Source organism: Plecotus auritus (genome assembly GCF_963455305.1).
Source record: "Plecotus auritus genome assembly, chromosome: 1".
In the NCBI taxonomy this organism is placed as follows: domain Eukaryota; kingdom Metazoa; phylum Chordata; class Mammalia; order Chiroptera; family Vespertilionidae; genus Plecotus; species Plecotus auritus.
In genome coordinates this window covers 116,840,475-116,856,540 of record NC_137770.1, presented here as the reverse complement: position 1 = coordinate 116,856,540, position 16,066 = coordinate 116,840,475, and the positions used below count along the sequence as shown (strand labels likewise).

The window sequence follows — 16,066 nt, the reverse complement described above, 5'->3', positions numbered from 1 at the left end:
TCTAGGAAACTTTACCTCTCCTTTGATTCTAAATGCTAGCCTTACTGGGTAGAGTAATCTTGGTTGTAGGTCTTTGCTTTTTATCACTTTGAATATTTCGTGCCAATCCCTTCTGGCCAGCAAAGTTTCTGCTGAGAAATCAGCTAACAGTCTTATGGGAGCTCCCTTGCACATAACTAACTGCTTTCTCTTGCTACTTTTAAGATTCTCTTTGTCTTTAATCTTTGGCAGTTTTATTATTATGTGTCTTGGTATGGTCATGTTTGGGTTCATCTTGTTTGGGACCTTCTGCGCTTCCTGGACTTATATGTCTATTTCCTTCACCAGGTTAGGGATATTTTCATCATTATTTTTTCAAATAGATTTTCAATCCCTTGCTCACTCTCTCTTTTCCTTCTGGTACCCCTATGACATGCATTGCTACACTTGATGTGGTCCCAAAGGTCTCTTAACTGTCCTCATTTTTTTTCTTCTTTCTTTTTTTGCCTGTTCTCATTGGGTGTTTTCTGCTACTTGTCTTCCAAATCACTGATTTGATCCTCTGCTTAATATAATCTGCTGTTGATTCCCTTAATGTGTTTTTTTAATTTCAGTTATTGTATTCTTCATTTATGACTGGTTCTTTTTTATGGTTTCTATCTCTTTGTGTAAGTTCTCACTGAGTTCATCTGGTGTGTTTTTTTCCTCTAAGTTCACTGAGAATCCTTATAACCAGTGTTTTGAACTCTGTAGCTGATAGATTGCTTTTCTCCATTTTGTTTAATTTTTTTCTGGAGTTTTATCTTGTTCTTTCATTTGGGACATGTTTCTTTGTCTCCTCACTTTGACTGCCTCCCTGTGCTTGTTTCTATGTATCAAGTAGAGCTGCTATATCTCCAAGTCTTGGCAAAATGGTCTTATCTACTAGGTGTCCTGGGGAACCCAGTAGTGCAATCTCCCTGTTCACCTGAGCCAGGTGTTCCAGGGGTGTCCCTTGTGTGGGTTGTGTATGCCTTCCAGTTGTAGTCAGACCTTGATTTCTTTTGGCACATAAGTCAGTGGTATTGATCCTCAGGCTGATTGGCTGGGAGGACTGGCTAAGACTACAGCAGAGATGCTATTTTGTGGGGTTCATTTTATAGAGCAGGAGTCTCTTTAGAGGGCTTCTGATGCCTGCAAAGTCTACCCTTTGTGTGTGTGTGTGTCATTTATGGAGCTGGTTGGGTGGTGCTCTGGTGTGATCTGAAGCTGGACACCAGGAATGTTGGTTCTGGAGGCTGTTGGAAGGGGTTCTGGTGCAAGCCAAAGTCAACCATCATTTGTGCTTTGCTCAGGGCCACCTGGTGAAGCTATAAAGTAATCTGTAGTTAGTTGCCACTTGTGCAAGGCTTAAAAATGTTTGGGAGATGCTATGCTGAAAACTTTGGCTGGCTGACACTAGTGCTGTGCGTGGACCTTTTGGTGGGCACCACAATGTAAACTGAGGCCAGCCATCACTTGTGCTGGGTTTTGTTCCAAGTCAGCACTCAGTGTAGCTTGGGACCACCTGATAGGAGTTACAATGCAAGTTGAGCCCTGTTGCTGCTTTTTCTGGGTTTGGGGCCATTTAGCAAGAAGTACAGGGCATGCTGAAGCCAACCATTGCTTGTTTGGAGATTTGGGGATCTTTGAGAGATTTTAGAAAAGTCTGCAGCACATGCTAAGACAGGTCAATTGTGTGGAAAAGCCTCCGGAAGTGACTTGGACTGAGCACAAGAGTTGAGTGGGACAAGGTCTCAGGAAACCACTAGGGCAGGGTGAACAGTGCTAAGTTACTAGTAATAGCTCATATTTGGTGCCTGCCTACACCTGCAGGCTGAGTGGGGGAAGAGTTCAACAAAGGAGCAATGGCAACTGCTAGCACTTCCATCCCTGGAGACAGCTCCCCTGACCCCTGCCCCTCCATCCCTCACCCTGAAGCTAGTCAATTCAGTTCCTCCCCATAGGTCCCTAGCATTTTTCGAGTTGTTTTCCTGCAAACTTCAAATGAATGAGTTTGTGAGCCAGAGAGTCCATGAACAAGGCCCTCAAGAGGAACACCTGGAACTCCAATAGCCTTCCATCTCACTTAGCTGCTATCCCTGCTGGTTTTCACAGCCAGGTGTTGTGAGGATTCCCCTTTCTGGCACTGGTGCTTCAGGCAGGGGAGGCCGGTGTGGGCCTGGGACCCGTCTTTCCTCAGGGGGGACCTCTGCACCCAAGATATACCTCCTGATTCTTAATTACCACACCATGGGTGTGAAACCTTCTTATTCCACATCTTCTCCCCTCCTATCAGTCTCCAGTGGCTTCTTCATTATATCCTTAGTTATAGAAGTTTTATTTAGCTGGCATGAGGTGGTTCTCAAGAGTAGTTGTTCTCTAATTTTGGTGTAGTCATAGGAGGATGCAAGCAAAACATTTACCTACTTTGCCATCTTGGCTGGAAGTAAATCCTTCTCTCCTTTTTTCAAAAACCTTTTTTGCCCACCCTGGCTGGTTTGGCTCAGTGGATAGAGCATCGGCATGCAGACTGAAGGGTCCCAGGTTTGATTCCAGCCAAGGGCGCCAGGCTCATTCCCCAGTAGGGGATGTGCAGGAGGCAGCCGATCAATGATTCTCATCATTAATGTTTCTCTCTCTCTCTCTCTCTCTCTCTCTCTCTCTCTCTCTCTCTCTTTCTCTCTCTCTCTCTCTCTCTCCCTCTCCCTTCCTCTCTAAAATCAATAAAAATATATATTTTTTAAAACCAAACAAACAAAAAACATTTTTTGCCAGACTAGTGTGGCTCAATAGTTGAGCATAAGGAGGTCACAGTTCAATTCCCAGTCAGGGCACATACCTGGGTTTCGGGCTCAATCACCAATAGTGCATGCAGGAGGCATCTGATCAATGATTCTCTCTCATCATTAATGTTTCTATCTATCTCTCCCTCTCTCATCCTCTCTCTGAAATCAATAAAAACAGCCCTAGCCACTTTTGCTCAGTAGATAGAGCATCAGCCTATGGACTGAAGGGTCCAGGGTTCAATTCCACACAAGGGCATGTATCCATTGCAGCTTAATCCCCGGCCCTGGTCAGGGTGCATGCGGGAGGCAACCAATTAACGTGTCTGTTTCACATCGATGTTTCTCTCTCTGTCTCTCCTCCTCCCTTCCACTTTCTAAAAATCAATGGAAAAATACCCTCGGGTGAGGATTAACAAAAAAATTAAATAATAAAAACATATTTTTTAAAAACCTTTTAAATTATAAAACGTAACCCACATGGAAAAATTGCATTGAATATAAAAATAAAACACAACCAAGTTATTATAAAACAAACTAGAGGTCTGGTGCACGAATTCATGCACCAGTGGAGTCCCTTAGCCTGGCCTGCGAGATCAGGCCAAAACCAGCTCTCCAACATCCCCTGAGGGGTTCTGGATTGTGAGAAGGTGCAGGCCAGGCCAAGGTACCCCACTGGTGCACAATCAGGGCCAGGGAGGGACGTGGGAGGTTGGCCAGCCAGGGAGGGACTGTGGGAGGGCTCCAGGGCTTGTCCAGCCCTTCTCGCTCAGTCCCAATTGGCTGGACCTCAGCAGCAAGCTAACCTACCGGTCGGAGCATCTACCCCCTGGTGGTCATAGCGACTAGTAGACTGGTCAACTGTCTGCCCCCTGGTGGTCAGTGCATGTCATAGCGAGCAGTTGAGCAGCCTTAGCATATCATTAGCATATTACACTTTGATTGGTTGAATGGACGACTGGACGACTGGACATTTAGCATATTAGCTTTTACTTATTTTTTAAAAAAATATATTTCTTTATTGATTTCAGAGAGGAAGGAAGAGGTAGAGAGAGATAGAAACATCAATGATGAGAGAGAATCATTGATCGGCTGTCTCTTGCACACCCCCCACTGGGAATCGAGCCCGCAACCCGGGCATGTGCCCTTGGCCAGAATCGAACCTGGGACCCTTCATTCCACAGGACGGTGCTCTATCCACTGAGCCAAACTGGCCAGGGCCATATCAGCTTTTATTATTATAAGATGTCCATGAAAACACTACCTAGGTCAAGAAATGAAACATCACCAGTGCCTGGAAGCCCCTCACACCCCTCCTTTCCTAGACAAGATCACTGTGCCAGCTTACTGTATTGCTTTGCTTCTTTATACTGTCATCACCTAAGTGTACTTCCCTAATCACTATGGCCTAATAGTCCCTGTTGTTAACTTTAAAGGACATCATGCCATGTGCATTATTTTGTGTATGGTTCTTTTGCTCGCCTCATCTGTGTGGTTATTTGGTGCTGTGGTTCCTCCTTTTTATTACTGTGTAGTATTCCACTGTGTGGGTTCCCATCTGTCCCTCATCTCTGTCCAATAATTCCTCACTATCTTGCCAGCTCTTTAATATTTTTAAGTGTGTAGTTTTATTTTGTATCCAGGTTTTAAGGTTATCTCTGAGGTTGAGAGTTCTATATTACACAATGTGCCATTCCCCAACATGGAAGGCCATTGTCCCTTCATTTTGAAGCTCTGTTTTCCAGCCTGATTTAGCCCTTTATCTCTCATGTCTCTGACAATTGCCCTGATCTTGAAGACTCCTCTCCCACAACCAACCTCCCTTTGTTCTTAAGCCCATCCTCCACGCTACTCTACACTTCCCCTAACTATGGAAAATCTCCTCCATTCCAAGGCTTCACTCACACCGCTGAGGGCTGCCCTCCCACCCCTCCATCTCAGATCTCCAGCCCGAGATTCTCTTCAGGCTTGACCGCCATCAACTGCCTGTGGCCATCTTCACCTGGATGCCACACAAGCACCTCACACTCAACATGCCCCTCCCCTCCCCAAGCCAGCACCTTCTCCCCATCACTTCCTACATGTACGTCCGCCCTCACAAGACCCAAGATTCTTCTCCTCCTCCTCCCCCCTTTCTCCTCCTTCTCCTTGCTCTTCTCCCTCCTGTAGCTCCTGCCCTCGTCTTCATGCCCACTGCCTTTACCTGAGCAAGTCCCATGATGTGTCACCTTGCCCGCTGCTCTTGGCCTCCATTCCCCCCATTTATTCTTTGTGTTAAACAACCAGAGAGGAGTCACATGCACCCCTTGCCCCCAGCTTAGACCCTTCAATAGTCAGTCCAAGCTCCTGAGACTGACCTTCAAAGCCCTCTTCTGTCTTCCCTGACACCTCTCCAGCCATACTCCTACCCCTCTTCCCTGCATCCTGCTCTCCAGAAATTTGCCTGCTTTGTTCCTCATCACACATTATCTCACCTCTCTGCCTTTGCCACAGTGTCTTCTCTGCCCAGAGGGCCTTCTCCCTACCCCAGGTAACACCTACTCATCTTCAAAGAGTCAGCTCAGATTATCACCTCCTCCAGGAAGCCTTCCTGGACACCAGGATGAGTTAAGAGCCTTCTCTGAACTCTCCTCTGTTACATGTACATGCCATCTTCTCAGTGTAGAGAGGAGACCACTACAGGCAGAGACTGTATGGGCTCTTTTGTGCTTCATGGCCCCAGTGTGGCATAGACCTGGCACACAGTGGTGGTCTGCAAGTGTGATCGGGTGTTCACTGATCTGCTTCTAGTCTAGGCTTCCTAACTTGTCTTCATGATCTTGGGCTCACTATTGAGAGATGGGTCCTTGTGGGTTATCAGGGAGTGAGGGGATGCAGTGGGCACTCAGGGTCAGGCATAAGTAGATTCAGTGCTCTAGAGGATGTGCCAGCCCAAGCAGGCTGGGAACTGGGGGAAGGAGGAAGCAGGCAGAGGGGCAAGACCATTACAAGAAATCTGAGACATGGTGTCCTGTGTGTTCTCAAGGCTGAACTGTGACGCAGAATGTGGCCCTGAGTGGGAAGCCCAGCCAGGCTGCTTGGATAGGTCAGGCTGCAGCTTCTCAGTTCAGCTGTGCTGCCCAAGGTTTCCACTCTGCTATGAGGGTGGGCAAAACTGGGGAAGGAGGACAGGCCTGCCAGGCTACCTCTCTGGGTCCCATGGACAGAGAATACTGGCCAGGGTAGAGACTGAGGAGGATAAGTGAGGACCAGGTCCCTCTCCATCTTCCTGGGAGGACCTCATGCTCAGAGAGCAGCCAGGCTGGGGTGGCACAGGGGCCTGGGGAGGTCTATAGAGCTACTCTCCAAGGAGTGGAGTCCTGAAGAAGCCATGATTCTTCCTCCAGCAGAGCCCATCTGGCTGAGGAGAGGACACCCACTTTATCTCGGTCTCAGCTTTCTTCATCTGTCAAGGTCAGGGGTGGGGGGGCGGTGTTCAGAAAAGAGCTTTGCTCACCCTGGGACTGCTGGGATGAAGAACAAGGGGATCCTAGAAAAAGCCCTGAATGGGAAGGGGGTGATCAGATTCACGGAGTAGACAGAGGGCCTGGCAACCCCTTCCCCTGGGACTCCCTCCATGCACACACACACTCACACACTATTGGTCCTCATGTGATTAAAAATTTCTGGCCCAGCTGGCATGGCTCAGTGGTGGAGCGTCGACCTATGAATCAGGAGGTCACAGTTTGATTCCCAATCAGGGCACATGCCTGAGTTGCAGCTCAGTCACCAGTGTGGGGCATGTAGGAGACAGCCAATCAATGATTCTTTCATCAGTGATGTTTCTGTCTCTCTCTCCCTCTCCCTATCCATCTGAAATCAATAAAAAGATACATTTTTAAAAAATTTTTCTGGATGGAATATAAAAGGACAAGTTAGGTTGTAGGAATGCAGGAGTGGAGGTATAAAGGGAGAAATAAGAGTGTGGGAGGGGAAGGGCTGGTCAGTGTGCATGAGGGGAAGCTTGTAAGAGTTTTTATATGCCAGGCTTTGCATCTGATCCAAACCTCAGGAGCTCACTCTGAACCACAGCCTTAGAAATCTCAGCCCTACACCAGCACACACATAGACTAAGGTGCCTGGACTGCAGCATCCAGCAGGGTTCTTCCTTGCCTAGGGCCCCTCTGCCCCCTCCCCTACTTTGGGCAGGCCTCACCTGAAGAAGAAGCTGGTGAGGCAGCAATGGGATCAGGCTGGCTTATTCAAATCTGCTGTTTTCACATTGTGCTGGGCCAGGTGCAGGTGGGGACAGTGAGATGAGCTACACCCACCTCTTCTGACACAGAGGCCTGCGCACATTTGGCTCCTTGAAGAGCAGACAGGGGAACTCCTTCTTCCACCTTTGCCCCAAGGCAATCTTGGCCTCAGGGACAAGGCAGAATGGGGCCTCAGGACATCAGATGGACATTGGTACCTACACTGGCCACCTCCCCCATCAGTGTCCCTTAATTTCTGTAGACAGATTCAGTCAGTCATTCTTCTTCCCTCTGGGTGAGGCCCCAGCCTTCCTCAATCAAGTAGATGCAAAGAGCACAGGTGTTGGAGTAGAGTCAGTTCCAGTGCTAGCTCCACATTTGCGGCAGTGTGACCTTATGTCACTGAACCAGTGTGAGTCTCAGGATGTTCTGAGGCATCGTGCCAGCCCTCAACAACTATCAGTGTGCACACCTGCTCATTTTCAGAAGGGCCTGCCAGGAGGCATCACTGAATCCGCCCAGCCTCCAGAATCAAACTGGGAGGAGGCCTCTCAGGGTACAGAGGCTGCAGTGAGGGCCTAGGAGCAGGACCCACAGAAGCATTCACAGCTCAGAGCTGAGAAGAGCCCATTGTTGCGGAGAGTTGAGAGGGTCCCCAGAGGAGGGCTGCTGTGTGGAGGCTTCATATACTCAACCAAACTTGAGCCAGGATTTCATTTATTTTTTAATTCGTTAAATGTTTTTAATTTGTTTATGTGAAGTACAGCACACATTCAGACAAATGCACAAAACATAGGTGTATTTGCTGTGTTGAATTATTACAAAGTGCATAGTAAATGCTCAATGAAGGTCAAGAGGCACAGCATTGCCAGCACCCTCAAAGCTCCCTGGTGCCTCCCAATCACCTCCCCAAATGGATCTCATACCCTGACTTCTAACTTTATAGCTTGAGTTTGTCTATTTTTGAACCAAATCTACATGGAATCATAGAGTAGGTATTTTGTGTTTGACTTCTTTTGTGTGCTATATTTGAGAGATTTCTCCATGTGGTTGCATGTAGCTGACGTTGGCTCATTTTTATTGCTGTGTGGTATTCCACTGTATAACTATCTCACCATTCTACTGTGAGGGGCACTTGTGTCGTGTCCAGTTGAGGATTATTACAAATAAGGCTGGTAGCAATGTTCTTACCTCTGCTTCTAGATACATTCACACTTGCATGTTTATTGGGTATATACTCAGGAATACAATTGCTAGATCATAGGTTTGCATGTATTCAACATTAATAGTATCCAGTGTTCAAGCAATTCTCCAAAGTGATGAGTAAGGCAGCCAGGAAAAAGAGGAAGGGGTCTGACCTGCTGATAAAGCGGCCACTGAACAGAAATAGGGTTGGATGGGAATGGATACCTCCAGGTCCTACCTGCCCTGGCAAGGCCCTGTGCCAGCCGCCCCACACACTCTGACTCTGAGCCCTACAGCACCTGTGTTTATCTCGTCTGAGGAATCTGAGGCTCATAAGGAAGGGGCCTGTCTCAGTTCACTCAGTGAGTCATTGGCCAAGCTGGGCTGTGACCAGGGCCCAAACACAAAGCCCTGTGTGGGCTCTGGGCTGGCTCCTAATTAACGGGCTGTCTGAGGGCACCATGTGGGCTGATCTGGAGGAGCCGAGACCTGGAACTCAACTGCAGCAGGTGCTGGAGAAATGGGCCTGGCCCTGGCACTGGTTAGAGGGAATCCAGCCAAAAGACTAGACAGTAGCAGGTGACAAGTGGTGTCTGATGAACCCCTGCTGTCCAGGAGCCCCTCACCAAGAAGCCAGTGGCCCAGCCTGCAGCTGGTGGTTGGCAGTGGCTGGGAGCCAGGCCTCGTCCCCAGTCAGCATGAGGCCTAGGTGGAAACTGGGTACAGAACTCTGCTTCTGGGAGACTTAGGACCCTAGCCGTTTTAGGAGCCCTACCTTCACGTGCAAGTCACTGGGAGGCCAAGCAACCAGGGCTTAACAAATTCCTGCTGACTTCACCCACTCCTCCCCCAGCCAAGCACCCACCTCCTCCGCTTCTATGGACCTTTCTGGCTTCATGTTTTGGGACCCTGTTATATCTTGTGCTGTTTAGATTTAAGAAACTTCCTTTATAAAACTTTTTCTAAGTAACAAGAGGGACTTTCTAATTATGAAATAAATGCATGTAAATATAGCTTAGTAATTCTCCTATGCACACATAAGGTCAGACATAAATAATTTCCCCAGATTGAGATCACACTGATAATTCTTTTTAGTAGCCTGTTGCATCACTTCTCAACATACTGTGATGTTTCCACATCGGAGCCTCGTGGTAGGATTGCACAGCACTTAGAACACAGACTCAAGTGCCACTGGAGTCTGTGAGCTGAAGTGCAGGTTTCAGACCTTGGCTCTGCCACTCAGTTTTGTAACTGACCAAGTTAGTTGCCCATCTGGCCTTGGTTTCCTTGCCAATAAAATGAGGATGATAACAGTGCCGACCCTCACAGGCTTGTTGTGAGGACAACTGAGGGAAGCCCTCCTCCTAACCTGGAACATAGTGAAGCTCAATGAAAGCCAGATATTAAGATTTTTGTTATTCTTAACCTAACAACAGAGCCTGGCATCCTGGCCCCAGATCTTGGAGCTGGATCTCCCAGGCCTACTTTCCTGACCCCTAAGCTGGCTGGGGTGCTGGTGTCTGCAGTCAGTTCCCAAGTGGCAGTCAGTGGAGTTTCTGAGAGCTTCTCCCTGGGTTCTCAGTGACATGAGGAAGGAGAGGAAATAGAAAAGAAGAGAAGGAGCAGGGAGAAGCCAGAGAAGTAGCCCTGGAAACCTGGCTCCAGGTCCTGTCGAGTCTCCATCACTCACAATCTTCCTCACCTCGTGTCTGAGCCCTGGGTCCCCCCAGCTGGCATCACAGGAAGAGGCATGACCCTGGGAGAGAACCCAAGTGCGACTTCTCACTTGGTGCAGACCAAATTATAACCACCCCTCAGAGGAATTGCTAAGAGTTGAGGGCATGCTGTCCATCGGCCTTGGAGTTGACCCACCGACTCCTAAGTGTGGGTACAGATGTGGGCCGGAGACTCAACTCTGAGCACTGGGATCCACAGGAGATAAACAGCTACCGACAGGCCATACAGACGATGGCTGAGGACATCCTGTCACTGCGGAAACAGGCCAGGGTCCTGGAGGCAGAGAACCGCATGCTGAGGAGCCACCTGACCCCAGAGGAAATGGAGGAGGAGCAGGACGATGCGGACAAGACCCAGAAGCTGAGTGAGGGCATAAAGGCCACCAAGGGAGTCCGGGTGCCCGCCTGAGCCTTGGCTCTGAATTGTGGGACAGGGCGGTGGGAACCTTTCCCAAGGGTTCATGTTACTGGACACAGGCTGATAGGAGCCAGCTGGGCCCTCTCCATAGTGGGAAACAGGGAATCCAGTCCTGTCTCAAGCTTCAGGCCTGAGAGACACCTGCCCTCACCATCAAACTGTGCTGATTTGAGCTGGAAGATGCTTCCTGCCTGAGCCTTCTCTCCCCATGCCCCCAGCACCAGTGTCCATGAAGCAGAAACTGCTGCTGAGTGAGCTGGACATGAAGAAACTGAGGAACAAGATGCAGCATCTGCAGAATGAGCTGATTCGAGTGAGCTGGGGCAGAGTATGGGGAGCGAGGGTGGGAATCTGTGGAGAAGTGTCTGGGAGCAGAAGGGAGAAGGGCCTAGGCCAGTGGATACAGTTCCTCGTGTTGTGGTGACCCCCAACCATAAAATTATTTTCGTTGCTACTTCATAACTGTAATTTTGCTACTGTTATGAATCGTAATGTAAATATCTGTGTTTTCCGATGGTCTTAAGGCGACCCTGCCAGCGGTTCTCAACCTGTGGGTAACGACTCACAGGTTGAGAACCGCTGCTGTAGAACCTAAGACCATCGGAAAACAGATATTTACATTACGATTCATAACAGTAGCAAAATTACAGTTATGAGAAGTAGCAACGAAAATAATTTTATGGTTGGGGGTCACCACAACACGAGGAACTGTATTAAAGGGTCGCGGCATTAGAAAGGTTGAGAACCACTGGCCTAGAGGGAGGGGAGCTAGCACAGTGGAGAACTCAGAAGAGGGGCTGGGGTGAGCCCTCTAGGCCAAGGGTACCACCCAGGCACTCCTTCTTCCCTCTTGCTCCTGTCCCCCACCATCAGAAGAATGATCGAGAGAAAGAGCTGCTTCTGTACCAGACTCAGCAGCCACAGGCTGCGCTGCTGAAGTGGCACCAGGACAAGCTGCAGAAGATGAAGGCGCTGGAGGAGACCGTGCGGCACCAGGAAAAGGCAGGTGCAGGGGGGCAGGCTGCCAGGGACCAGCCACGGAGGGAATGTGTGGAGCCTCCAGCCCAGCCCAGCCCTGCCCAGCCCAGCCCAGCCTCTGCACTTTGCTTCCCAGGTGATTGAGAAGATGGAGGGGGTGCTGAAGAACAAGCTTCAGGAGAGGAGCAAGCCCCTCCCCAACAGGCTGCAGGGAAAGCCCAGCAGGGGTGAGCTGCTCCCCCAGAGTCATCCAGGCCCTGGAGTTCCTCCCTTCCCAGAGCTTCCCAGTTCCAGGAGCTCCTCCCAATTGTGGCAGATGGTGGTACTCCCCTATTCATAGGCCCTTGCACTCTCTTCTCCCAGGAAACCCACAGAATACATAGGAACATAGTGTATGAGCCAGGCTAGAAAGAGGTAGGGGAGAACCCTGCAGACCAGAGTAGCAGAGAGGGGCTATCTGGAAAGTTTCCAATTTCTTAACTCCAGGATTTTTCACATTATGTCCTCATCTCCCCTATTTGCAGAATCTGCTTCTATACAAAACAAACAAAATGCTTTGGTTAAATCAATGATTTGTTTTTTCCATTGATATTAAACAAAGCCACCTAGAAATGCCATTTAAAGGTAGCTCTGGTGAGCAAGAGAGAATCAGGTCACACCCCCCCAGGCAAGCCTAAGCAGATTTCCCTGCGCCTATCTGGGCCGCCTCACCAGAAACCCCTGTGTGCCCAGCCAGCATTCAGCCTTTACTGCATGGGACTGGAAGTAGGGGGTGCGCTTCTGAAGGCCTTTAGAAAACAATGAAAGTAGGGCTCCCCTTTCAGGCCCTGAGGTCACCCAGGAGTAGGATGAGAAACAAGAAGGCAACTTCAGGACCAAGGAAATGACCATAGCAAGAGCAGAGAAGGGAGGAAAGATAGAAGGATGAAGAGCTACAATAGACCTAGGACAAATGGCAGGGGAGTGGTTAGGGAGAACAATGGGAACAGATTCTAAAGAGTTGAGAATAATGGTCTGAGGAGTGTGGACCTGATCCCACTGGTAGTGGGGAGCCATTGAAGGCTTGGGAGCAGAGGGGCAGAATGGAGCAAAATGCTGGAGCAGATCAGGCCAGGGACGTGGAGACAGGAAAGCCCACCTCTTGAACATCTGTGGCCATTTCAGTCTTCCCCATGCTCTCAGCCTCAGGACTTCCCCAGGATCCTACAGGAGAGAACCTGCCTGTTGACCTTTACTCAGTGCTGCTGGCAGAAAACTCGAGGCTGCGGGCAGAGCTGGATAAGAGCCACCACCAGTCGGCCCCCATCATTCTGCAGCAGCAAGCCCTGCCGGTAAGAGCCACCAGCACAGGCTTGGCCTGGGTCTGCCTGTGCCCAGCCATCACCCAGTGCCATCCAAGTCAAAGACTAAGACCAGGAGCTAGGCTTCCCAGTGTCTCTAATGTGCCTGGTGTCTACTGGAGTGCCAGCCCTCAGGCCTTGCTCTTTCTCCTGGGGGGACACACATGGGTCTGAAAGATTCACCTTTACCCTTACCTAGCATCCTGGGAGAAAGCAAGCCCCTAACTGGCCCTTGATCTCTGACTCCTTTTGCCACCTGTCTGGCCTGCTCGTGAACTCCACACAGACCTCTCAGAAACTCCAGTCTGAAGCACTTCCTGGGACTGGTACAGCCTTGGAGAGTCCTTTTCCCCTACCCCAGATGGACCCTGGGGAGTTAGGAGCAGGAGACCTGGCAAAGAGGCTTTGAGAGACAGATGGGCCAATGGGGCTCAGTTGGTTGGAACATCATCCTGTGCACTGATTCCCAGTCAGAGCACATGCCTAGGTTGTGAGTTCGATCTCCAGTTGGGGTGTGTAATGGAAGCAACCAATCTCTCTCTCTTCCTCCCTTCCTCTCTCTAAAATCGATTAAAAAAAAATATCCTCAGGTGAGGATTAAAAATAATAATAAAATTGATGTGCAAAAACCATATATCCAAAATCTGTGGGAAGAACAGCTGTGAAAAAAGCACATGCCATATCAGGTCTGAACTTCAAGAAGAGGCTTTAGCCCTTGTCTGAGGCTCTACATCAGAGAGCTGAGTTTGGCCTCAGCTGGAGCCATGTGTGAGTTTCTGCTTTGCCCACAGGATCTTCTTACCAACACTTCAGACAAGATTAACCTCCTGGCCAAACTGGAACAAGCTCAGAACCGGATCCTGTCCCTGGAAAACCAGGTAGGTGAGGCAAAGGAGTTGGTCAGACTGGGCAGGCTCACCACTTGGCCCATGACCAGGGTTGGGGATCAGTATGTGAGCAGGGTCAGGCTCAATCTATGACCAGAGTCAAGGATCAGTGTGGACTCAGAGTCAGGGTTCAGTATGATGTTGGAACTCAAAGAAGAGCCATCCGTGTCTTAGTCAGACTGACTTGACCCTCTCTACCCAGCCCTGCCACCCAAGGTCTCTTGGGGAAGCAGCAAGCTCCCATTGCCCAGGGTTTCACTTTCTGCCCAGAGAATAGGCTCAAGCTCTGGTTGTCTCAGATCTCAGGGATGGGCCCTGCTACCTAGAGGTTCCCCATCTGTCCTTTCCATGGTGGCAGTTAGAGGACTCAGCTCGACGCTGGGGACGAGAGAAGCAGGACTTGGCCACACAGCTGCAGGAGCAAGAGAACGGCTTGGGTCACCCTTCAAACTCCATCTTCACAGACCTGCCAGTGAGTGATCCCTCTGGAAAAGCTCCCTGGGGTTCGGGCGGTAGAGCTGGCAACTTCTACCCGGAGTCACTGGGCCTTGAAAAAAAACTGTCCAGGGGAGCCAGCTCCTTAGCTGGAATTCAGAGGACCTAGGCTCAGCTTCTACTCTATTACCAACAGAAGAAGCCCTGGCCTTGTCTCAGTTCCTCACCTGTCTAAGGGGAATAGAAAACTTTGTCAGAACTACCCCTCCCCCATGGTGATGGTGAGAACCAAAAGGGAGAGAGCTGTGGATGAAGTGTCTACACGAGCACTCCAGGAGTGCTCTGGGACTAGCTGTACTTTAGGGCTGATTTGCTCATGAGCAAAGTACACATGGCCACCACCCAATGCCATAGTGCCTAAGATTGTCCTGTGAGCACACCCTTCTTGAGCAACTGCAATGCTACAGACCTGCCAGGGATAGGAGCATGTTGCCAGAAACATTGCGGTTTCTTAAAAACAAATAGATCTGCTGACAACTGTGCCTCAAGCTCAGCCTGGGCCACCCAGCCCCCAGAGCAAAACCCCTGATTGCTCCTGCTCTTGAGCCATTAGTACTCAGCTCAATTCCAGGCTCTTGGCCATGTCTGAAGAAGATGGGGCAAGTGACAAGGAACATAGGGATTCCTGTGCAAATTCACCTGCTGGGCCCCGGAGAAATTGGATACAACCTCTATGGTTAAATGAGTTTGAAAATCTTTGGGAAGTCATGGCCCTCTAAGACATGGCTTGCCAGGCAAGCTGCATTTGAATGGGCCCCCTGATCCTGAGGCAAGGGCAAACTCACTTCATCTTGCTTTGCACAATGCAGAACTCTTCAACCCATGCCAAGGACTATAGGCAACCCTCAAAAGGGGACCCCTTGATGCCCAGCTCAGAGACGAAGTTCATCAAGCCCTCAAACTCCCAGCAGACCTGAGTCCCAACAGACCTGAGAACTGGAGCAGCTCCCTCACTGTGTGCTGGGGTTTTTTACCACATCCTCAAAATGACTTTATTAAATGCTGTAAGTCAGTGAGCATTTGCCTCTTTCCTGGATCAGGGCAGGCTGGAGGTGCCCAGATTCCTTCTCCCAGACTTCATTCTGGGCCTGGGCCCTCTGCTGCTGTGAAATAGCCTCCTGCCTCCCATCTTTGGAGAGCTGAAGGCCATTGTGGACCCAGGAGGGTGGGGAGAAAAGTCCTTCCAAAGCAGAAAGGCTCCAACAGTGGAGCCAAGGAAACAAGCTCCTTCCAGGCTTCTGGAAGAAGTGAGACCACCAGAGACCAACTCTGTTAGGTGATGTGAGGGAGGGTGGGATTTCCACCTGCCCCCAAACATCTACCATAACTAAAATTCCTTGAAGTCTAGTTTACCTGTTTCTTGGGAAGGGAGACACTTGAAGTCTGCCTATGGCAACCAGTTATAATAGTGTGAAATGCCCCATCAATGTAGCCCGGGACAGGAAAGCAGATGGGACTAAAGCAGTGGTTCTCAACCTTTCTAATGCCACGACCCTTTAATACAGTTCCTCATGTTGTGGTGACCCCCAACCATAAAATTATTTTCGTTGCTACTTCATAACTATAATTTTGCTACTGTTAATAAGTCGTAATGTAAATATCTGTGTTTTCCGATGGTCTTAGGCTCTACAGCAGCGGTTCTCAACCTGTGGGTCGGAAAACACAGATATTTACATTACGATTCATAACAGTAGCAAAATTACAGTTATGAAGTAGCAACGAAAATAATTTTATGGTTGGGGGTCACCACAACATGAGGAACTGTATTAAAGGGTCGCGGCATTAGGAAGGTTGAGAACCACTGGACTAAAGGAAGGAGTACTCCACAGAAAGGAGCCCTGGGTTCTAGCTAAAAGCATGCAATGTGACCTTGGGTGACTCAAGCAACCTCTCTAGGCTTCAGTTTCCCTATCTATCCCATGCAGAGCTTGACCTCTCTGATGGTAAGACCCTTTCCAGCTCTAACATTTCTGAGTCAAAGATGACTCAAGCCAGGAGAAGAGAAAGGA

General features: G+C 49.4%; 1 protein-coding gene across 1 annotated transcript in view; it reads left to right on the top strand.

The window, feature by feature from the left end:
• Positions 1 to 14,974, top strand: part of CCDC33 (coiled-coil domain containing 33) — a gene marked incomplete at both ends in the record, with an annotated part of 97,087 nt that extends 82,113 nt beyond the window's left edge. The window contains 8 exons of the mRNA XM_080654407.1: positions 10,139 to 10,304; positions 10,582 to 10,670; positions 11,231 to 11,359; positions 11,472 to 11,562; positions 12,500 to 12,666; positions 13,467 to 13,553; positions 13,921 to 14,034; positions 14,867 to 14,974. Of these exons, the coding sequence (XP_080510533.1) occupies positions 10,139 to 10,304; positions 10,582 to 10,670; positions 11,231 to 11,359; positions 11,472 to 11,562; positions 12,500 to 12,666; positions 13,467 to 13,553; positions 13,921 to 14,034; positions 14,867 to 14,974 (951 nt within the window). The remainder of the gene's footprint in view (positions 1 to 10,138; positions 10,305 to 10,581; positions 10,671 to 11,230; positions 11,360 to 11,471; positions 11,563 to 12,499; positions 12,667 to 13,466; positions 13,554 to 13,920; positions 14,035 to 14,866) is intronic.
• Between the last annotated feature and the right edge of the window lie 1,092 nt (positions 14,975 to 16,066).